Below are 24167 nucleotides of genomic sequence, written 5' to 3' on the forward strand. Positions count from 1 at the left end.
TGATCTTTCTTCAGAACCCAGCTGTGTGTCAAATTCACTTAAGCTGTGAAGGAACAAAAAGGAAACCTGAAGCTCACATCAAAAACCATTTGAAACAGATGAACAACAGACCAAAGTCACACGTCGAAATATATATTTATTTGACATCTAATGAACAACGTTTTCTCTATTATTTCTAGTTTATGATTTGTTGTGATGGTGACACTGACACCCCTGCTTCTGAACTCAAATTGTACAGTAACGGCAGCAGAAGCATCTCTGCAGGTTTTCTGTCTTTCCTCGCCTGTTAGTCATCGTTTGAGATAAAAAGCATGGTTTTGGTTAAGACAAATGACAGGGTTGGAGATTGTAACCTCTGCCTCCTCTGAGTTTAGCTCTGCCAAAGACAATTACAAGAGGAAGCGTCTTAGACAACGTTAACCCATTATTGTCTGTCGGACATGCTTGTGTAAATTCAGGAATGGTGTTCAGTCCTCCCCACCTCTCGACATTGACTGATAATTGAATGATTGATCTTCTGCTTGAATAACACTGACCCTTCGCAACGTCCCGTTTCATTGCGTGTTAGCTTCTAGCAGACCTTAAATGAACCTGCTCGGCCTGCCAGCTTGAGAAAGCAAAACCAAAGACTCTCGGATGGATGTCAGATGTCTGGTTGTAACGTGGGGATGAATCTGTTTGAATTCAGGCCAGTCGGGAAGCCGAGGGGTGGGGACGTCGATCCTTTTCGCTGGATGATGTCCAGACATCAAGTGTTGTTTGGCATCGGTTTCGTCTAGTTTCTGGTGTGTCCGGCTTTCTTTCTTCTGTCTGTCTGCACACACCCTCATCCCTGATATATGTTCAGTTTTCTTCACGTTGATTCACGCTGTCAGCACCTCGCTCGCTCAAGAGAGGGGTACGTGGGAATCTAGGCCCTTCTGAAGCATCTGTTTGCCATTTCACACCCGACCCGGAGACGTTCACAGTTTGTTTCATTATTATCTCAGCATGGTCACAAAAGAAGTACAAAGCTGTTCGCGCTGCTACTGGGAATCCAGTCAAAAATCGTCAATCTATGGATCTGTGAGATGGGCCCAAAAGAAGGTGGTTGAATCTTGAGAAATGTCTAATATTGAAAATCCCATATTCTTGATATTAAAATGTCCTTAAAAACGGCAATAAAAGAATGCAGCTATTTTGTAATACTTTAATGAAAATTTAATCGGATTAAATAAACTATTAGAAATATGACCTTAACGTTTTAATGGTGGTTGAATTTTTATGAAAGTATGTGTGCGATGTAAATATTAAGAAATACATAAGAAAGTTCTTATGGAAAATTGATTTAAAATATTAAATGGTAAAATATTCTTACTAGTAAATGTTGCTTATTTCAGGCGACGCAGTTTTCATTTTCACATCCTGCGCCATGTTGTCGTCATGGTTTCCCCGCTCGGACTTCATTCCCCACGGTCCTCCACGGTCCCGCACCTGTTTCGTGAGGGTTTCATTGACCAACTGAAACCTGGTCTAAAGTCAACAGAGCAATATTTTTCTAGTTCTTTAAAGAGCGGGTTAGTAATTCACGTCTATAGGCAGGTGCACAGCACGCACGTAAAGATTAAAATGTCCACTCGTGCGCTTTAACCTCTCGCACGTCAAGCTAAAATGGCTGTTAAGTCCATGTGCTTAGATGGTTAAAATAGTGCCCTGTGTCTACATCAGGCGCGACACGACAACAGCTTGGTTTTAATGGGTTTGTCATGTTGCATCCCACCGCATCCGGTGTGGAAAACTTTTTAAATGATAAAGGTTCTAATGCGCTCTATTGTCTTTTATCGTGTCGTGTCATGTCAAATCAACTGCTAAATTAAAGTCTGTTGTATTGAATACAATATGTTTTGAATGTCAACCTTTGAACGTTTTATTGTGTCAAGCTGAAATGGCTGTTTACAGTACGAGGACGCACAAAATTGAGCGAGACATGAGTTATACTGTGTTCACACCAAACGTGAATCAGACGCACCAAACGTGGTGCAAGTAAATTACATACAAAGACAATGCAAAGATGCGCATAGAAGCCAACTTGAGGCAGGCGATGCGAATTGACACGAATCGGGCGGCGCGTTTGAGGCATTTTCCTTTTCAAGAGTTTCTGCGTCACTCACACGAAAATAACAAACTTTTCCTGCGAGTAATAAAGAGCGTGGAGCCGAGTGATCTGGTTTGGTGTGAACACAGCATTATACTTTATCAGAAGGTCTTTTTTCAATTCAGTCAAATCTAGAATTCTTAATGATTTTTAATACTTCAAAAAAGCTATAAGCGATTTTCTTTCTTTTGACTTGATTTGGTGCTATGTGTTTGGTTATTGAAGACGATTTAGTCTTTGCCCCCATCTTGGGTACATTTTGCTATTTTTGTTTTTCCCTATCCCTGTCTTTTTTTATTATTTGATTGTCTGGACGATGTGTCAATATTTGCAATAACCCAAGGTCTTATGAAAATTTAATTTTCTCTCTCTCTCTCTTGTTTTTCCTAGAACAGATTTTTGCGTCCACAAAGATGAGCCTTGTGATACAGTTGGTAAGTGTTTCTTTATGAACTGCTTTTTAGCATGTTTTGGTGAATAATGCTAAAGACTTTAAGAAGAAAATGCATGATCATATTGTATTTAAAAGCGTTTTCTAAGGCATGCATCGCACTTAAAATCACTTATATCTGCTGATAATTTAAACAAACCTCAAGTCATCTTTTCAAAGATGCACAGAATTTAGTTTTTTGTCCAAGCCATACTTTGGGACTAGGGACCATGATACAGAAACCTTATGACTTTAGACCTCAGTTAAAATCTGAAATTCAGACATATCCTCAGCCCACATCCCCCGGATGTGATGATCACAAATACATGACATTGTTGAATCTAGACACTCTGCCGAGCCCACTGCCGTTTTAAAATGACGTGTGGGGTGTTTGAACACAGTTTCTCTCACCTGACCCTTTACATTCCAGCCATTGATGAGCAGAACCAGTTGACTGTTCTGCGTATCCCAGCATTCCCTTCTCTTTATTTGGGAATGCACAACAAAACCTGTGTTTTAGTCCAATGTGACTTTCAAGTCTCCATCTTGTAAACACGTTCTTTGGCTCCATATTAAAGATATATAAATATTTATATTCCATATACAGACACATTTTCAACATATATTATAATCTTTTCATTATGATTATTTAACGTTTGAACAATAGTTCACATTCAGCAGTTGAGTTGTAATCCGAATATTTTTGTCCTTATCCTTAGGATCCCAAGCAGGGGCTCTACGCCAAGCCTGTATTGTTATTTTCAGACGATCGGAGCGGGACGTAATTGTTACGGCATGTTGGAAATAATTGGGTCGCAGTGGTATCATTATACAGCAGCTTGGAAAGGCATTTGTAGAATGAGCCGATGTCAGTCTATACGGGTGGCCCGCTTCCCTCAGGGGAACGTTGACATGTACCATGAAAACTGGCCGTCCGGACACGCTAGATAAGCAAACTTTCTGTTTCTGCTCAGTGTCTTTGTTTCTGATTTAGCACTTAGATGATGCAATTCTTCAATTATTTGACTGTATATGGTTGTCTCGAGTGGATTGGTGTTGGGTTGAGAGTAACCGAATGACGCGTGGTGACAGCCGTTGGATAAAGAAAGCGATATTCACAACGCCAGCGATGATGTCACAAGATTCAAACCCACCTAATTCCTCACCATCAGCGTTAACTTAAGAAAACAGACCGTCCAGGCTCGAGGAATTGTTCAAAAGATTGCGATGTGAGGCGTCACGCTTGATGTGTCTTGAAGGTAGAATGAGACGCCTTATCAGCTTGTAACTCGAAACATTTGGGTGACGTTTGTAAAGAAGACACATACATATATCAGCACCTGCGTGTGAGTTAAATCTCTTATGGGTCTTAAAAACAAAAATCATTTCTACTTGCTTTTACATCACGTAAGCAGAACGTTTACTCTCTGTGTTTTCTTTTTGGTTCCAAATCCAGCGGTTTAGGTAAACACCTAGGAATCCTCGCCCGATTATGCAATACTGGAAATAACCCAACGCAAACTACAACTCGTTTGTTTAAAAGCCCTCGAAGCTAAAAGCCAAAAGGACATTTTTGTAAATCATTATGATTTATAAACGTGCAGAACACGGGCCAAGCGTGCTCATGGGATTACGGCAGAAGAAGGATTGGCCTACAGGAGATTATAAATCCAGTTTGATGAAAACATCACATTACATCATCTGGTTGTGTTTTCAAGCTTCTCCTGTTGGGAATCACCCTTGTGACCGGGTTAAAGGTTATCATTATTAAATGAGAGGAACTGCACCGTTGGGTCAGGTGGAGGGAGGGGCACAGGACCGGAGACGGGATGCCATTGAGGAATGGTTTGATTTGAGAAGGGATAAGCTCATACCTCAGGCTTTACGTCTCCCGTCTCACATTCACTTCCTGGCTTTTGAAGTCCACGCTTCTTTGAGCTCTTCGCCCTGAGCAACGGTCGGTAACTCATGTGAGATCTGATAGCAGACTTTCAACTTTTCCAGCCACCACACAAGAGTCTGATGCATTGTTTGGTCGTGTAAATACATTTGGAGAAAACAATGGAGCAGATGGACAAAAAAAACAGTCCCCACAGTATTTTGTAAAAAAAGAGTTTGCCATCGTGTTATTGTCAGATATGGCTTTCACCACTGAGACATTTCTGCAAATATCTTCTATTGTGTTTATCAAGTCACTTTACAGGCTAACAATACAAACACACATGAATTCTGAAAGAGACGGCTGTGTTTGTCATTGGAGACAGTGAAAACAGCTGACAAAGAATTGATCTGGGTTCAGCCGGACTGCTGAGCTGGTAGATGCTTCTGCCTGTGAGTGCAAAACATGCTTCATGAGCTAACGGCAAATTAACCCCAGAGAAATAATCAGGAACATATCTCTCGTTCCATGTGTATTTAGGCATGAGTCCGTCTGGCAGGACCCTGCGGTCCCACAAACGCTGAGTCAAACAAAACTAGCGATGTGAGGGTGACCCTCTGACCTCTACAGAGTTCTGCGTGACAACAGTATAAGATCAAAATCAAACACATCTTAATATCTCTTCATCTGAGGTCAGACACATTACTGGTGTTTTTCTTACCAAAATGTTGGCAGATCTATTCAAGTGAAAAACTTCCACTGTGCTAATATTATGTCTTTTTACAAATAAGAATTGAATGTATTGTATATAAGTACATCATAAAATATTTATAGTGTGCGTAGTTTATGTAATTTGTATTTACTTATTTTAAGTCTGCGTCTTTGACTTGTATCCGTAGTTTTCTTATCCATACATTCATTACAAGTTTGACTTGCACAGATTACGTTCGGTAAACTCGCAGCGATCTATTAAAATACCTTCCCCAGCGTGTTACACGACATAATACGAGTGCAGAGTTTGGTGAAGTGTAAATCAACCAGATGACAGACACGGCAGACATAATTACAGCTCTTGTGTAAGTATGCATGACTGTAAACCAATGAAGACGGCTAGAATTAAAAAGGAATTCAGGACAACATCTGGTTTCCAATCAACCTGCTGTTTTTATTTGCTATTCAGGGGAAATCATTTTGCCATCATAGATCTCCGGCACGGCCCATTCATTTCCAACTTTGAAAGTTTGATTCCAAGAACTGTGATGGAGAGATTTTCCCACCAGGGCTTTTTTAGAAAGTGGCCAGTCAGCATTACCAACATTTTTGCAAAGCGTTCATGGTCCCAAAACATTTTCTTGGATAAATGTTCAAACATATGACATATTAAAAAAATGTTTTAATGATGAGATAAACAAAAGATTAACACAGTGGCCACAGTTTTTTTATGTACATGCTGTACTCTTTTAGAAGATGCGTAACACCTCCTCCTGTTGTATAACAGTGAAAAAACTGAAAAACTATGACGTTGAACAAAGTTGTCTGAATGATTTCTTGAATCTTGCAGATACATCTTAAAAATAATGAGTAGTTTTAAATCAAAATACTTTCTTCTGTCCTGTCCCTGTTGAATGTGTTTTAGAACAAAGTCTTTAAAGCAACATTGACCACGTTTACATGGACAACAATAATCGTATATTTAGACGGTTAAGACAATACTCTGATTAAGAATGGAGCATGTGAACAGAGCTTTGTGATCAGATTAATCTCAGTAAACACAAATCCAATGAAGACGGGTGGAGTATTTTAGTGGCATTATGGAAGTGCGCTATAGTATGTACACACCTTAATCGCACTATCACCTTAATCGCCACTTTGCGACACGGCAGTGGACAGACGCTTCGTTTTACAACATGGCTTCAAGCAAGAAAGCACATTTTGGGTCCGAACGAGAAACAAGAAAGATGCCAACAATTCTTGAAAATAAAGGAAACACAGAAAACTGTATGTGGTACAGCGAATGAAGTTATGGAACGTCGAACGTGTTCGCTTGGGGACGTAATGACGTGTGCCATTAATGGTACTATGTAGTGTAACATGTAAAACGGGAACATGAGAAGTATATTCTCAAAGCAACTCATGTAAACACCTTAATCGTGGTATTCGCTTACTCAGAATAAGGCAAATCATTCCATCACTGATGTCCATGTAAACATGGTCACTATGTAGTGTCTCAAAAATGATTCCATCAGCTTTGTATTCACATGTATTGCGCTGCCCACGTTGAAGCTTATACAGCGACATTATTTGCGACATTGCGCTTATCCACCACAGGAGGAACCCCTGAGCAAATGTTCCATAGTGTTGCTTTAAATAAGCGATTGTAAGTTGACTCGCATGTTTTATTCAGAGTCTGTCATTCATTTTTCCTAAGAGGTTTTATTTAGAATCGTTTGTTACATGAACTAACAATGAACAAAGCTTCTGCCGCATTTATTAATCGTTAACTCCAAATCTGTTAGCATTAGTTACTAAACAACAAATGAACATATACAATAAACAGCTTTATTAACCACCATTAACAAAGCTTAATACAAGTTGTAAAATGATATCGTTCATTGTTAGTTCATGTTGGCAAATGTGTTTACTGATGTTAATGAGTGTGATCTCATTGTAACCAAATGTAACCAGATGTTGCGTACGTAGGTAGACGGCTCACTGCTGTAGATTTAGTTTATATACCGTATGTTAATCTAATCATTGTTTTAATGACCCACGTCCCTGATGTTTCTGCACTGATGAAAGTGGATGGAGCTTAAAGGTTTCAAATGTTCGATTTTAAACATGTGAGGAAAATCCTGTGGGCCTACAAGGGGATCGCCGGTGTTTTTATCACGTTGTTATAATAACCGGCTGTATTTTTACAAGCAAACATTGCATCTGCCAGCATCTCTCTGTGTGTGTGTGTGTGTGTACATATATTTATCTCTCAAGGGAATTTGTAATATAGTTTAGATACACCTTGCATTGATTCCTGCTGTCGTTGTGTGAAGTAACTTTCTTCCAAAACCTACAAGATGCCAACAATTCACACTTGTCGCCAAGATGTTTGATTTGGGTTTAATTCTGTGCAATTCCCAATAGAGAAGAAACATCGGGACCTCTCTTTAAGGGCTCAAGGCTTTATTGCGTTCTATTTGTATATTTGAATGAGACCTGTCCTGCAGCAACACTTGATCTTTGTTCGTGAATTTTGTCAAATGAGTGACACGGTGCATTTTTATGATCGCATTTAAAGCATGCTATCAGATGGGATTCTGTCCTTTCGGATTGACGTTTAGAGGTTTGACAGGCACACCTGTCGTGTCTGTCGTTGGTCACTCCCCACGGCCTTCAATCATAATACATACAGGAATAACCGCCTCTTGAGTATTAACAGCTGCTGGCGTGACATGCTGTCCAGCTAAACGTGCCGTATCATCAGATACATCAGTTTTCCCTCAATGCTTTACTCTAAACGAAAATGACGTGTGCCATACAGGACACATGCTCTTGATCTTTCACTATTACGGATTGATAGCATGTTTTCCTTTTAGCATCTGGACTGAATTTCTTTTATTATTGATTTCATTTACGCGGGTCACATGCTAAGTGAGATGTGTGGGTTTGGTCCAGCGTCAGACTCAAACCGTGTGTTTTTACAGACACGTTGGAAAGGTGATATAGACCGAGACGTAAACGCTGCTCCAGAAGCACTTCTGGTTTCAGTTTATCAGCTATTTATTTAACATTGGAAGTCTTACAAATGTTCAGATTCCGTTGAAAATATTCTGTTGGCTTTATTTTGTTCTAACACTAAAACAGGAAGTGCGTCTGGAGTTGTTTACATCTTGCAAAATGGTCTGTAGACCCTCAGATGTTACATATGTGGCTTCATTCAGTTTTGAAGTTACAAATATCGCTTTTCCACCATCGAAGCGTTCCAATGGTGGATGGTGGAAAAGCGCTGAAATCCGAGGATGTGTGTTTGCTTTAAGACTGCATAGAAAATCCAATTATTGTCAATGTCCGTATTTTAGAAAATGTGTTGGTCATATTCTGTTTCATACAGTAAAACTCAATTATGTCATTAAAACAAGATAATATATTGTTTAACCATATGTTTTCTCATAATAACGACTTTTGTATTTGGTTAAAACAATATGGGCCCTATTATACACCCAGCGTAATGCGGTGCAAGACGCAGCTCAAGTGTTTTTGCTAGTTTCAACTTGAAATGGACCAAAGTCACAAACCAAGAGACAAAAACATGTATATTGTTTCAAAACCAAATTAAATCATCAGATGTTAAACATGAACCTACAACATACTGTAAATGTGCAGTCAACAAATCTAAGACACATGGTCACTGTACCTTTTAAGAACGAAAGTGTACAAAATGATGGTTCAGATGTTCTTTATGGTGTCATTGTAAAGCCTTGGTCTTCCTCCAGGAATTGCTTATCTGGGCGGCACCTGCAGTCCCAAGAGGAAGTGTGTACTGGCGGAGGACAACGGACTCAACCTGGCCTTCACCATCGCTCATGAGCTGGGACACAAGTGAGTCCAAACCATTCACACGTCTTCAATGCCGCTCATTAGATTTCACATGATGATGTGATAAAGAAGACTTTTGTCCACAAACACACATTCTGTTGTCATTTACTTTCTGCTAACCCAACCCCATAACACAAAAGACATCGATCAGATTAGGTATATTTTTTTTACATATAATATGAGCATATTTTAAATAAACTGTCACACTCCATCAACTTAAATAGTACAAAAAAAGCACCGTGACAGCACAGCACAAGTCCAAAACAAAACAAAATTCATCAAGAAAGCATTGTGTGAGGAACACTTGCTGTTAAAATGAGTTACCTGCTGTAAATGGCTGCATGTGCGTATTTAAACTTGTTTGACGTCAAAAAATGTCAACGTTTAATTTTCACAGGAATCCGTAATCTTTACTGGCACATAAATGCACAGTCAAGAAAACAATCAGAGAATTGGACATGCTTAGATTTAATCAAGACATCCCACTTTACTATAGAAGGTTATGTGTTTTTACCTGGCTCAATGCGACCAAAAAAGTTCTCGTCATGTGGTTGTAAATCTGTATGTGACTCTTTCATCAGTGGACCACAGAAGAAGATATTTTGAGAAATGTGTTCATATACAATGGAAGTCTATACAGACTATAAGAAACCTATACAGGTTGGTGAGTAAATGACCCCTGTCACAAATGAAACCCGAAAGAACAGCCGTCCTCATCCATCCTCAGACTCTTCTTCACTTATGTGTACGTATCTCGTTGAAATGGGACCCGCTCTGCACCTGTTGTTTTTTTGACCGCAGGTTACTCATGTGATGTTGAACAACGGGTCATTTCAAAACCATAACCAGACTCAAACGTCCATCCTCGCCATTAACAGTTCTTGGGAACGTCTCTCGAAGATCCTAAACGTAACTGACTGTAAAGAATTTCACATTCACACATCATTCACATGAATTATTGGCGTACGAGCTTCACCCGTGTTACACAATCGCTGTTCTTCACAATCACTGCCCTTGATGTCTTTGCTAGCATAAAGCCTCCTTTGATGAAACAATGATGGGCAGCCAACACCATAATACATCTGTGAAAGTGTCTTCTGTAGCTGCGCCAGACTCCCGAGTTATCGCTCTACCGGCTCAAGTAGCGTTCAGCGAGACACCACGCCAGAGTCGGCTTTAATGCCCGGCTGTAATGAGCTGGCATTGAGCTCGCCCGACTGGTGCCGATAGTGTTCAGACGGTGCCGCACGGCTAGCTCAGTCATCACATGTACACAGAGCTCCATTGTCTGAAAGACGATTGAAGTATATGAAGCTTTTATGTGCACTTGTACCTTTACGATAGAAACTACAGCGAGACGTGTCAAGCAGTCGCCAGGACTAGCGTCACTGTCGGAATGACATTTATTGGCTCCAGTAAAGTTACGCTCTGTCTAATTCTACGCTCCTCTACGCCTCAGCTACATTTTTCATCTTTTATCCTGAGGAACGTAGCCGTGACCTTTTAATTCGCGTATGCACGACAAGGTTTAATGAGCGTCTCGTTTCAGCACCGATCATTTGTCTTACTTCATCAAGACGTCAATGTTCATTTTTTCCGATAATACCAACCGGTGAAATATAATTATCTTCATCTCTGAACATCGGCAAAACACTCTTGGGCTTCGTCTTATTGATCATTCAAAATGTAAATATCTACCGCGTAGTCCGTGTTTTAGTCTACCCACAATCCCTCATTAGAGAGTCGTCACTGGCTGATCATCAGTAGAAGATAAATGTATTTCTTTGTAATGAATGTGTGTACTTTTTGCTAGCGTAGGTCGTATAGTTCTGCTCAACTTAAGTCAATAATCCAATAGTCCGTTTCAGTGAACGAAATACTGTAATAATTTCCCTTGTGTGTTATTTGTCGAAGCAGTCCGACAGTTTTCACTGGGGAACACTTATGCCTTAGTTAAGCTAGACTTGTCCTTCCATCGACTTCTATTCGTATGCATGCAAATGCATTAAACTGAAAACATGACAAAATATTTTGTTGAATCTCAGGAGTCAAATTTGGTGAACTCTGCCAATTCATATCATTAGATGACGTGTGACCAATATAAGATCGATATGGCCAGTTGCGACCTTTTCAGCTGGAGGAAATGCTAATAATATCATTATCATACAATCCATTTTCAAACAGTATAGCTTTAAAATAACAAAAACAGCAATAACAGTGCAAATACTTCCATATCCATTGTGTTTAAATAAAACCTTTTTTTAATGTTTTTCTGGTTGCTGCCCATACATGTAGCGCTCTGCATTCTGAAGTTTAGCGTTACGGCGGTTTTACCTGAAAGAAGGAGCATAATAATGTTCTGTAGACCAGAACTAACCCTAACTTGAGGGTGGGCTCATTAAATAGCACGATTGTTACGCCCGCGAGGGAAGAGGAACAAACAAGAGGGAGAATGAGGGGAGCGTTGCAACAATAAGTTTTATTCCAAAATACCAATCACAACATTAGCCCCAAGCCATCTCAAATGCCGGAAGTCCGAAACGGCAAAGTATTACGGAAAGTCTGGACATCCACCGCCCTTCAGAGGTTTTGACAAATTAAACAAAAGTAACACCGTAACTTATACAAATGTATTAGTAAACGCTGAATATAACATGAACTAAGATAAGAAAATGCTCCTGACGTATTGTTCAGTGTTAGTTCAATTTAGCTAATACATCACTGTAACTGTTTGTTAACAATACAAATTGTTGTAAATTATTAGCATATTTGGTTATAAAACTAGTTTGAGTGTATTTAGCGATTGTCGTGTAAACGTACCGATCTGCATGCCAAGTTTAAATATTCTCGCACGGCTAGTCGCAAACCAGTAGGATTACAAGATCACGTCATTGACATGCCGCCATTTTTAAACATGGTGTGTTTATGGATACACAATAAATCAATCGCTCAATAAATGTAAACATGACAGTATGTACAGTAACATTATGGTTTGAACCCACAACCTCGGTTACCAAATGGTTGTGCATACCTTTCAGGTTTTGTGTATTATCTGATGTTTGGCTTATGAAGACTCTTTATCTGTCTTACAGTGTTATTAGCTTGGCAGTAAAACAGTTTTTCCCCTCTTAAACAAATACATGCTAACAGACGTTTGGCATCCTCGCAGAACCGCCGCTATTGTTTTATTAAAGAGGTGTGCGTGTGAGAGGTGAGGTTTAGATTGTGTTTCATCACTCCATTAACTTCAAAGGTCACCCGACCATATCTAAGCTGTAACGTTCATGTGTTTTTGACATGATGTGTGCGTTTGGATTTGACTGAAAATCCACACAGTTCTCTTTATTAGATCCTGTGATCCGCTTCAGTTTTGGTCGTTGTTTTTAATTTGGTAAATGTAGGTCAGCGCTTGAGAGAACTTGTTTGGTTTTACAGTTTAAAGTCATGGATACGCGTCTGCATTAGAGATCATGTTTAACAAGCATTATAACATGTATTGTATGTTTTCAGCGGGTCGGCACGGGTTTGATTTAAGTACATACATGTTCCAGTAAATCTCACATCACAATACGGTTCATGTTTTTGCTGGTATTTAATGAAACACGCGAGAAAGAAGAATAACTCAAATAGAGCCGAATGAAAACAATACACTTTTTCGGTCTAATTAGCTGCTAGTTCCAGTGTGTTTTTGTTGAATTTAACTCAAACCTCTCATGTGCGTGGCCTCGTTCATTTTTACTGGCTATAATATTTTGATTGGCAGCTTCAAGACTTCAATGCAGCAGCTTTTGGAGAGCGATCTTGTTGTGCTTATCTGTTTGTTTGTCATTCCTGAGATTGTGTTTATGTTTTTTGTGTTGATAGCATGGGCATAAGCCACGACGACGATCATGCCACTTGCACAGGCCACTCCCACATCATGTCTGGTGAATGGGTCAAAGGTCGTAACCCCAGTGACCTCTCCTGGTCCACCTGCAGTCGTGACGACGTGGAAAAGTTCCTCAGGTGAGATTGGGCACAGTCTCTCACCGCATGAGGAAACTCATGATGTTTTACGCTTGGAAAATCACAGTCACCCCTGCTGTGTGGAAGCCTGCGGTTTCTGGCTTTTGATTGGCTCTCACACAGCGGGATTATTTTACACGCCAGTATCATTGACTTTAAAGGCCAAGGATCATCACATTCACAGGTGATTCACAGCTGCTGTTTCTCTGATGAGGACTCAAATGCCACCCAAAAAATTACATTTTCAATGGGCTAGTAGCACAAGATGGCGCCGATGAGCTTTGGCGACAACAAATGTTTGGTCGTATAACACTATCGAGTTAGCAATGTAAAGAGGATCTGTCATATCGCTGATATATTACGTTTTTCTTTTTATCCACAAACACCCATATTCGCCGGCTAAAAATCCTCCTTTTCCCACACAGTGTTATACAACTGAAAATGAATCTGCCCACCCTGGAGTCCAAAAAGTTCAGCGGCGCCATCTTGTGCAACTAGCGAATTCCATCTTTTGTTCAATTAAAGAAATAGCGCGATAACAATGTACAACTGTAGTGCACAAGCTAAGAATAAACACATCATTATCATCTGTTGGTGTGGATGCTAATATACAGTAGTTATCATTAAAGTTATATACCTTTATAGTTTTTTGGTTTAAACTGGCACTAGCATTCCCTGTGAAGACTCTTCTGATTGGCTCCTTCATTTGGAAGGCGGTGCTTTCTTCAAGCTCGCCACACTTTCTACACTCATTGTAAAACCAATCTAGAGTCTGTTTCTCCAGCATCTTATTTTCTTTCAGATCTAAGGCCAGTTCCTGTCTGCTGCACACAGACCCGCGTAACCGCTACCTTGTTCATCTGCCAGCCAAACTGCCCGGCATGCACTACAGCGCAGACGAACAGTGCCAGATTCTCTTCGGCACCAACGCCACCTTCTGTACTGATATGGGGGTTCGTGTCTTTCAACAAGAGATTGGCATCACTACCCCGATCCTACGCACGAGTAACCGTAGTTCACCTTAAGATGAAAATGGTTTCGATTAACTCACGCCTCATCCCATCTCACATGTGTGTTATTTCATTTTTTTAGCTGGACACAAATCATTCCATTTTAAATCACTGCCTCGGCATCATTCACACAGCGTTGATTTATGTTATCGTGAATCGCTTTCATACGCGACGTGTTCCATCACAAGAACCAATGAGATTATATGTTACAGAAATACATCTATATTTGATTTTACAAATCGTATCAATAATCCAATTCGCTCAAAACGTTAAGGATATTCTCCCACAAACTTATCGTTTTGCTTCAGGAGAGATTTATTTACAGTCGTATGGATTATTAGATAATTGCATTAATGAGAAACTGAACAGGTGTTCCTAATAATCCTTTAGGTGAGTGTATAGTACCATATTGAAAAGTGTTACCAAGATAAGCATTTTGTTGTGAAAGAGGGTTAACTATTCTTTAAACGTCATCTATCTCTCTTTTTTCTGAAGCTCATCTGGTAAAGTATTGTGCTAGCAACTCCATGGTCATGGGGTTCGAATCCCAAGGAATGTTCATATTGATCAAAAGCTTAAAACAACAGCTGAGAAGGCAGAAATGAAAGTGTTAAAAAGTTTCGCTTCTCTCACCTAGGGTAGAAAGTAAGCCAGGCCTGTCACTCGTGCCCCCTCACAAATAAAAATAGGTTCATGACGCCCCTGCCCCTACAGGCTGTCATGTTTTCGTTCCGGCCCTGAAATCATTTCCCCATGCACCTTGTGAAGATATAAAACTATCAAAGCTACATTTGCGGCCGTTGAGAAACATCAAGGGACGCCACGTTCAATCATAAATCACATTTATCCTCACAGTCCCTCCTCCCGCACAATCTCGTGTTGATCCCAGGAGATCTCAGGTCTGAAGTTGGCCGAGCGGATGCCAGGTGTTTGATTCCATCAGATTATCAAATCAGAACATTTAGACGCCGGAGTATGCTTCTACACCAAACAATATGTGAAAACGACGAGTCGTCAAACGTTGTCGTAACATTAAAGACGTCTACGGAGGTGTACAGTAATTATTGCGGCGTAATATCCGTCTTTGACGTGTTTCTCGCTTTGAGACGTTAATGGACGTTCGCAGGGTAATGTGCCACGCCAACGCTGTCCATCTCAATGCTCTTTTTGTTTAAGATGGGTTATGTGAAATGTGCACGCTGAATTTGTTTACTTTATAAAGATATATTATGGGCTTACAATAGTAAAAACATGGTGGTTGTGTTCAAATAAATGTCTTAATGAATCACATGTGACCCCGACAGAAAAACCAGGCAACAGTGAATGATTCCAAATATAAAAGCGGGAGGTTTTAAACAAGATAAAATCCTTCACTCTTACCTGATCATTACTCGGAAATGAGTAGTGTTCAAAAAAAAAGATTGCGTTCTTGAAATTGAAGATTTTCATGCATCATTTTTTAATCATAACTGTGCGTTCAGACCGTCAGCGACTGTGCCGCTAGTCTCTCGCTACGAGGTGGTTGGAAGGCGTTCTTATCTTTAGTATCTTTATCTTTACCCTGCTGTAACTGACGAGAGACGGATGACGTGAGCTCCGCTGCTTTACTCCTATTGGTAGTCGCTCCCAAGAGTTTATTTACATAAAGTTGAGCAAATCTCAACTTTGTTATGTCGCTAGACACGCCAACGGCTTGTGTCGCCGGATGCCGTCAGCTGTCCATTGAAATGAATGATAACACCTCGCTGTGTCGCTGGCGGTCTGAACGGGGGTAACTCATATGGAGAAGTGAAATCCCTCCCGTCTCACTGGATCTTCACTTCTATTGATTGTCGGCTCATTGCATCGCTGCTCATTTGCATAATATTGTTTGTGGTTTCAGCATCTGATGTGTGCGGGTCTCTGGTGTTTGGTGGAAGGAGACGCGTCATGTAAGACCAAACTGGATCCACCGCTGGACGGCACAGAATGTGGCGCTGACAAGGTGAAGTAGATAAAAAGATAAAAATAATACAGCCACGAAATACACATTTACAAAGTACACATTTATATAGATATTTGTAATAGCATGTCATTTAAAAAGGTTTGTTCATATTCACATATACGTGTGTTTGTGTGTCAGTGGTGCAGAGCGGGTGAGTGTGTCAGTAAGACTCCCATCCCTCAGCATGTGGATGGAGACTGGAGTTCATGGGGTTCATGGAGCATGTGCAGTCGATCGTGTGGCACCGGAGCTCGCTTCAGACAGAGGAAATGTGACAACCCCCCGTAAGCTCTTATTATCCGTTATCTCAAACCTCACTTCAGTCCCGATCCGGTAAGCGTCATGGGTGGACTGATATATTGGTCTTGGCGATTAAATAGAAATCAATTAGAATTCTATAATGAATGTTTCTTAAACATTGGTGACTTCTGTCATAGTGTGTGTGTGGTTTCCGTTACGATTGTACATTCAATAGTCTTAGCTAATCTGGTCTATATTTATCTCATAAAGATAATGTTTATGTTCATGTTTTGTGTTTGGTTGTGGTGCGTCAGGCCCGGTCCAGGAGGAAGATACTGTCAGAAGGCCAGCGTGGAACACAAAGTTTGCGAGGGACCACCGTGTTCCAAAGGTCTGCCCACCTTTAGAAACCAACAGTGTCAGTCTCATGACCGACAGGCCACTAAGAAGAAAAGCCAAATGATGACGGCTGTGATCAATGATGGTAAGATTAAAATACTTTAAAGGGATAGTTCACTCCAACATGAAAATGAACTATTTTCACTTCTCGGACATCATTGACTCCCATAGTAGGAATAAATGATTGTTTCATTTCTCTGTTCTGTTGAACACAAATTATATATTTTGAAGAATTTAGCAAACTCTGTCATAACCAAAACTTGTTTGAAATGTTCCTTTAAACTATAAACCAGCATTTATTCCCTAAAATTAGCTTTTAAAGTTCATTGTATATTTGTTATCATGTGTTTTTATTCTGTTAAGTATTTATTTAGTTTTAATATTACTATATACGTCATAAAAGTTTATACGAATGTCTGTTTTAGTCCAGTTTTTATTTATTCATAGTTAACATCAATTTATTGCTGAAAGAAACAATATTTGGTACATTTTTCAAATTAATGTAAATGTTTTAAAAGTATCATAGTTTCAATGGACTTGAAAAATAAAGTTAGAAAAAGTAGGGTTATAAACTGTATTGAAAACTTTGTCTTTCTATGGATCTGTCAGTCTGTCTATTCTATCTCTGTCTATCTGTTCCTGTCGTCTCAGTCGGATGTTTTGCGTAATTCAATTTGATTCCCGAAGCGCTTTTACAGTGTGCATTGTTTCAGCAGCTTTACACAAAACATTTTAGCTCAAAAACAGAAAATATAATGTCAAAAGGAGGAAATGGAAACACATTGTATAACACCGTAAAAGACAGGAATAATCCGTTGAAACATATTGAACGTGCAGGAAGACTTAGATTCCATGTGCTTGCTGTGAATCATCATTCATAAGAAGCTGAAAGTGCCGTTGTGTTCCTTTAGAGTTGTGCGGTTACACTAAAAGCATTATATTCAGATTCTCCTGTGCACCTGAAAGCCCTTCCATCACTCCCCACACAAAACACACATGTCTCGAGAGCCTCTTATTCTCCTTCATTCTATCAAACAGGTCTCAGAAACGTTCATGTTCTCCTGACTGTGAGAGCTCTCTAATCAAAACAGCCCTGTGATCTTCTTAAGTAGGCCGGTGAAAACCACTCATCGTGTTCTAGTTTGAAGTATACAACCGCACGAGCCGCTCAGCTTCAGAAGACACACCGACCACTTGTGTGTGAGATGACTTTGATTGGTTTTATTTCTTATCTTACAGAGAGGCCGTGTGCTCTGTTCTGTACGCCGGTGGGCAAGGATGCTCCAGTGTTAGTGGCGGATCGCGTGCAGGACGGAACACCATGCGGACCCTACGAGAGTGACCTGTGTGTTAACGGAAAGTGTCAGGTGGGTATTTGAGATTTACACGTTTTCCTGTTTGTTTATTGGATTGTAGCTTGTTCAGACTAAGATGTACAAAACAGGGCCAAATGGCACGAGAGCGAAATTTCAAAAATAGAAATATCAACACGTGATTTATAGGCGCACAATAAAAACACAGTGACCAACGCAATCTACTTAAAGCAGCGTAAATTAGCGCAGGGTTTAATACGCTTTTATTGGGCGTTAAATAAAGCCGCAAATACCAGTATGAAGAGCGCAAACCTTAGAGAAACCCGTGGCCTGATTCATTTATAAACCCTCCTCCCATAAAGTTTGCGTCCGAAGAGGAAACTCCTACAAATGCATACGTGTCAACGGCTGTGTCGGGCGCAGTTATCTGCCAAAACATCTTACATAGATATCTGCAATCCCCTGGGATCCAACACACAACCTTGCGTTCTTAACACAATGCTCTTACCACTGAGATACAGGAAAGCTACAGGAAAGCAAGAAACATCTTAGTCAAAAGATTCATCAAAAAAGTCTTACGATTTTGTACTTTCCTTTCACTACAAAGAATATTTTGAAGATTTTACTGTAGCTGCACTTCATTGAAATTCTTCTGTTAGTTGTCAAACTGGGTCACGGTTTATTTGGGTTGAACAGAGACGACACAGAGAGTCTGTGTGTGTGAGTTTGTGCCGTGTCACACCAAATATTCAGTGACATTATATAATATGAGCGCACAGAAGAATGATGAAATGTATTTGAGATCTTGCTGTTCTTGTACATGTGATTACTGTAAAAACACAGAATGTGTGTCTCTCTCAGCCTCTGGCTGTTTCCATGTCCTCAATGTACCCTCAGCTCCATCAGAGACCACAGAGAAACCAATCCAGTGTTACACATCACTATTGAAGTTAAATAAAGAACAAACATCAGGAAAATGCTGAACGGCATTTGTAGAAAAAGCTCTGAACATTCTGTTCTTTACCCACAGTCCATTTGCTATCTATGTATCGACACACAAAACTCATAAAGAATATTGAAAGCGATAAGCTGACTTTTGTGAGTAAGAGCACACAGGTTTGATTGTAGTGTACTTTTCACTTTTGAATGCATGTTTTCTGTATGTTTGTAACGTTTTGGAAAATAATAAGCGGAATATTTCTGGGCCCCTTAAGGGACATTGGAAAAAATATGAGAGGGAAGAGAAAAATATTTTTCAAAGCTTTCGCGTTCCTTCACAAACATATTTGCGTTATAAAACAGGAAGTGTCTTTCCGAAATCGCAGAATGTTTTGAGAGGGAACACAATGTTTCTTGTGGAAACGCAAAAGTTGTGCGAGAACATGTAGTTCTCTTCCTTCTCTTATATATTATTCACCACCTTGTCCCTTAAGGGGCTCCGTGGAAAATGAAGCAAGCATACAAGTGTTGAAACAGTACGCTTATGATAATAATTTGGATATGGTTTCACAGGAAATGTCATTCGAGATGTTGTTTCAAACACAGATGGCGATAGAGAGCACTTCGCAGCTTTACTTTACATTTTGATTGATTTAAGTGTCTATCAGACTACTGTGGGAGGTTCGAGAAGCAAAAATCAACAGAACTCTTCTTTCCATGTGATGTTATACAGAAAATTGGCTGTGACGGGATCATCGGTTCGTCCTCTAAAGAAGATCGGTGCGGCGTCTGTAACGGCGACGGCAAATCCTGCAAAATCATCAAAGGAGACTTCAATCACTCCAGAGGGATGGGTGAGTTTTAAGAAGAACTTTTATTTTCTGAGGATTAAAAAAAGATGAATGTGGACATAATTCAGCCTTATTACGTTTCAATAATAAGTTAGTGCAATATCTCCTCTGATAGGCCGTCATTGGATGTCATCTGAGTTTCTTTATAGTTTGACAGTGTTGGTTTGTGTCTCTCAGTCCACCGTAGCCATTGTAAGAAGGTTTCTACGTGTGTGATGTCGAAACCCAGAGCTGTTCTCAAGTGTTTCTCATGTAAGATGCATGGATTGGTGTGCGTGTGAATGTTCTTCGGTCCGGGTGTTTTCATTCTATTCACAACTACTCTAGCTCTGTTAAACACGCCTTTACTCGACGAGAGATGACATGCTTTCAAAACTTTGCTACACTTTTTTTCTTTTGTGTTAAGACTGGTGAAACTGTGAACACTCATCAGCTTTGGAGTCAGATGCTGTACGGTTGCTCCAGAAGGTCAATCTGGTCTGAAATTCCATGATGAAACTTTTGTCTTGCTCCTCTCAGCCGGGCAGGCAGAACGTCTCCCAGCACTCTTGGGTTTTCTGTCATGCACTGAATTCAGTCCCAACGACTCAATACTGCTTTAATATGAGAAGTCTCAGCGGCCCACAGATCCTCTCGCTTCAGGCCATCATCATTTTATTGCAATGCAGAATGTCACTGAATGTATGAGGGGACCAAACCAAGGACGTCAACATTACATTTACATTTAGTCATTTAGCAGACACTTTTATCCAAAGAGTTCAGGGAGCAATAAGCGATCATAAAAGAGCAATAGTACGATAGGTGCTAATACAAAGTCAACAATTTGCCATACGTTTTTGGTGTGGAGTTCAGATGTTGGATGGCTCAGTGTGACATTCTCAATAGCCTGGTTTCCATCACCCTGGTTTCAAGCGCATTTTGTTTTTGATGTCAAGTTTCGCAACAGAAACGAGGTAAACAGCAAATTTCGAAATAAAATGCGGTGTTTTTTCTTTTGCACAGTTAATGCGAATAATGGGAGATGGAAACGCATTTGCCGAATAAATTCTGACGTAGCGTAAACCACGAGACGAGATTACAGAGATTTCCTTTTGGTTACTAGATCACCCACACCACCGTGATCCACTCGAGGTACTTGATGGAAACGCACCGATTTCGCATTAGTCTTTGCCAACATGGAAAAGATTTGCATAACGTTTAGATGTAAACCTGGCTAACGATGGCAAAAAAGCACAACCGTGTGGAAAACGTAAGAAATTATAAACCAATGGATGCAATGATGCTTATGATTTTCGAGTATGAAAGGTGTCTCTGGTTAAAGGTGTGTTTAACAGATCTTCAGTAGATAGATGCATGACTGTATGCAGTGATGGTTCACATGTGGTTCCAAAAGTTATTTCCATTCATTTTATACGCCAAACTTTGTTTTGAAATCAGACTGATTCAATTATGAAGTGGGCAGTTGCTGATGAACTCTTCTCTGATTGGCAGTGTATTGCTGCGTCCCAATTCGCATACTTATACTCTGCACATAGTATGTACTGATTTTATGGAAAAGTAAATACATTTTAGTGCGTAGCACTGGGACATACTAACAGGAAACAGAAGTGGCTGTTGTTGCGTAGGCGACATTGTGCCCATTTACTTAATTCTTTCCATTTAAGTATTTATTCATTCATTGTTTCATGTTAACTCTATAGTTATATTTATTAATTTAGTGACACTTTAGTTGTTCAATTAATTTTAATTTATTAATGCAGTGGAGCGTCACTAAACTCAACCTACTCGCGGTGAGTTGTGGGTAATGTCTGTCGTTTGAGTGTGCATCATTCTGAACTTGGTATTTCTACCGGAAGTAGACCATCCAGGAATCGTTGGATTACTCTTTTCAACATACTACCATTTGGGACTCAAATACTATTTAGGACGCATAGTATGCGAATTTGGACGCAGCATAGTTCTTCACCCAGAATTTGGCTTATAAGATATATAAAGTTTCTCTGTTGTGAAAATGAATGGGATGTTTACTTCTGGAACTGGCGTTGTATAAAGGTTACACAAGGAAATGGACTGTGTGTGTTTATAATAAAAAACCTCTCTTTGGATTCTCCTGGAAGATGCTCCAAATAGTTTTTTTACTATATGATCAGGTCTTTCTGTGCAAGACGACGTTTCATTTGCATTTAACTAAATACATCACATAATGTCACGCAGTCATGGTTTGACTGTTGATGTTTGTAAAAACAAAAATGAAGCTCGATTCACTGTGTCGTGCTAGATATTGTAGTGGATTCAATCACAAATATATAAACTAACCCGGAGGAAAGTGTTACAGCGCAAGAGATTTTGATGAAGTTTCTCAAAAAAATAAAAACAGAAACAAATGACACATTTTTTTCAATTGAATCTTCTTGAGAGAAATAATTGAGATCTCATTCATGACTTTTCTTTCATATCAAAATCATATTAAAACATAACAGTATGTGATCAGCAACCTATATTTTTACACTAGCTTGACAGAATACTTGTTTTTCAAAATTACAGCAGAAATAGTAATAATAGTAAATTAAAAATAGTATGCAATTTTTATAAATAGTAAAACTGTAAAAGTTTTGACAGTAGATGTATTTAAACTATTCTGAAGCCATACGGCAGATTTGTGAGAACAGAAAGTCAATATTTACATAAAATCCTCTCGATTGCTGCACTTTTATATGAATCACGCTTTTTATTAAATATCTTTTCAAATATGACGGCATGATTTTCACAAGAATCAGTGACATACGTGACAAACAATTTATGAACTGAACTTGAGGAATTCTTAGTAAATACAGTAACTGATGTAAGCTAGGTTTGTTTTTCACAGAAAGAACGTTTTGTCCTTTTTTGGAGTTTAGCAGAATACATCTCTGTCGACTTACCTTGTATGGAAAACAAAAGCCTTCTGCCTGAAGTGTCCATTGGTTTGGGAAGACATGAGGCTGAATAACCCATGACAATCTGTTCATTTGTGGTTGAACTATTACTTGCGCGTTTAAGAAAAGTCAATATTACAATGACGCTTTTCGACATTCCCAAGTTTGTTCCGTCTTCCAGGAGAGGCCAATAAAATCTATCACTCACTTTTCTCACTTTAGTTTTGGGATCAACGAAACAACCTCACTTTCCAAAAAAAACCTTTTTTGATTCAACCGAATGCGTCTGAGGTTGGTGTGTTTTACATTAACATGGAGGTGAAAGGTCAGGTGGTTTGGGTTTGGGTTTGTAGGGGTGGTGGTGGTGATGGAGTGAGCACATGTTTGTGATCCCGCCAGAAGGAATTTTGACTAGGTGCAAAGTGTAGGGCAGTAAAGAAAAGCAATATATTTCCTGAGCAAGCATCCAAACTACAGGTCAACTCCTCTCAATCCAGGTCACAGCATTTCATCTGAAGTGTACCGAAGATCTTTGATAAAGTTTCACATCACAACATCAGAGGTCATATTGACAATCCGGTTCTGTTCTTCAAAATGAGACGGAGGGATTGCAATTACATCGCAATACAAAAGAACCATCGACCATGTGTGAACCGTTACTCTCTTATTCAATGCCCTCTTTTTTTATACCCAACGTGGAAAACCCATTTTAAATCAGGCCGTTGTGTATATAAGCAACAGGAGATTTGTTTTATCATTACTGCCCAGACACTTTGTGGCCCGTCGTGTATTGGAGGGGGAGATGGTGTGCGTGCCTCAGAGGAAAATGTCCTGTATCCAATCAGAGTTGACCACTTTTCATCCAAATCAAGCTACAAGAGAGTTCAATATTAGCTTTACGGTCAATTTAGCCTTGCATGGTTTAGTTATGATTGAGACTTGAAGAGTCTGCTCTGATTGGCCAGGGAGAACGCAATTGGATGTATTTAAATGCTATGAGAACGTGCATCGTCATTATATCTTTCATTTCCCAGCCATCTTGCTGTCATTTCCTGTCTTATTTTTCATTCCTCCTCAAAGGTTACATCGAGGCAGCTGTCATTCCAGAGGGAGCTCGGCGAATCAAAGTTGTGGAGGACAAGCCGTCCCATAGCTTTCTGGGTAATTACTTGAGCTGTTGCCATAACGACTGCTTTCCGAACCGCCTCACCGTGCATCTCAGGTTAGGCTCGGCAGAACAGAACAGGCTTTACACGGTGCATACGGCTGGTGTTGCGCTACACGTGACAAATGACTTTACTGCGCCGACTGTGCATTTCACTACACACACGCTAATGATGTAACACACAAGCAGATTAATGTTATATGCTAAATATCGTTTTGTTTTTTATCTTCACGAAAAACGAGTACAACTAATTTGGATTATAATAAGCTCAAAATAGATTCCAGTCCTAATAATTTGTCACTATTGTTTATGT

The 24167-nt window shown here is 39.7% G+C and overlaps 1 protein-coding gene across 1 annotated transcript in view; it reads left to right on the plus strand.

Moving 5' to 3' along the window:
* adamts17 (ADAM metallopeptidase with thrombospondin type 1 motif, 17) overlaps positions 1-24167 on the plus strand; it is a 63124-nt gene that overhangs the window by 21097 nt on the left and 17860 nt on the right. Inside the window, exons 7-17 of the mRNA XM_079466878.1 lie at positions 2525-2568; positions 8931-9036; positions 12898-13038; positions 13841-13991; positions 15931-16032; positions 16171-16316; positions 16587-16756; positions 17911-18038; positions 19657-19777; positions 19952-20026; positions 23770-23850. Coding sequence (XP_079323004.1) covers positions 2525-2568; positions 8931-9036; positions 12898-13038; positions 13841-13991; positions 15931-16032; positions 16171-16316; positions 16587-16756; positions 17911-18038; positions 19657-19777; positions 19952-20026; positions 23770-23850 — 1265 coding nt within the window. The remainder of the gene's footprint in view (positions 1-2524; positions 2569-8930; positions 9037-12897; positions 13039-13840; positions 13992-15930; positions 16033-16170; positions 16317-16586; positions 16757-17910; positions 18039-19656; positions 19778-19951; positions 20027-23769; positions 23851-24167) is intronic.

The sequence above is a fragment of the Barbatula barbatula genome (genome assembly GCF_947034865.1).
Source record: "Barbatula barbatula genome assembly, chromosome: 1".
NCBI classification, from domain to species: Eukaryota; Metazoa; Chordata; class Actinopteri; order Cypriniformes; family Nemacheilidae; genus Barbatula; species Barbatula barbatula.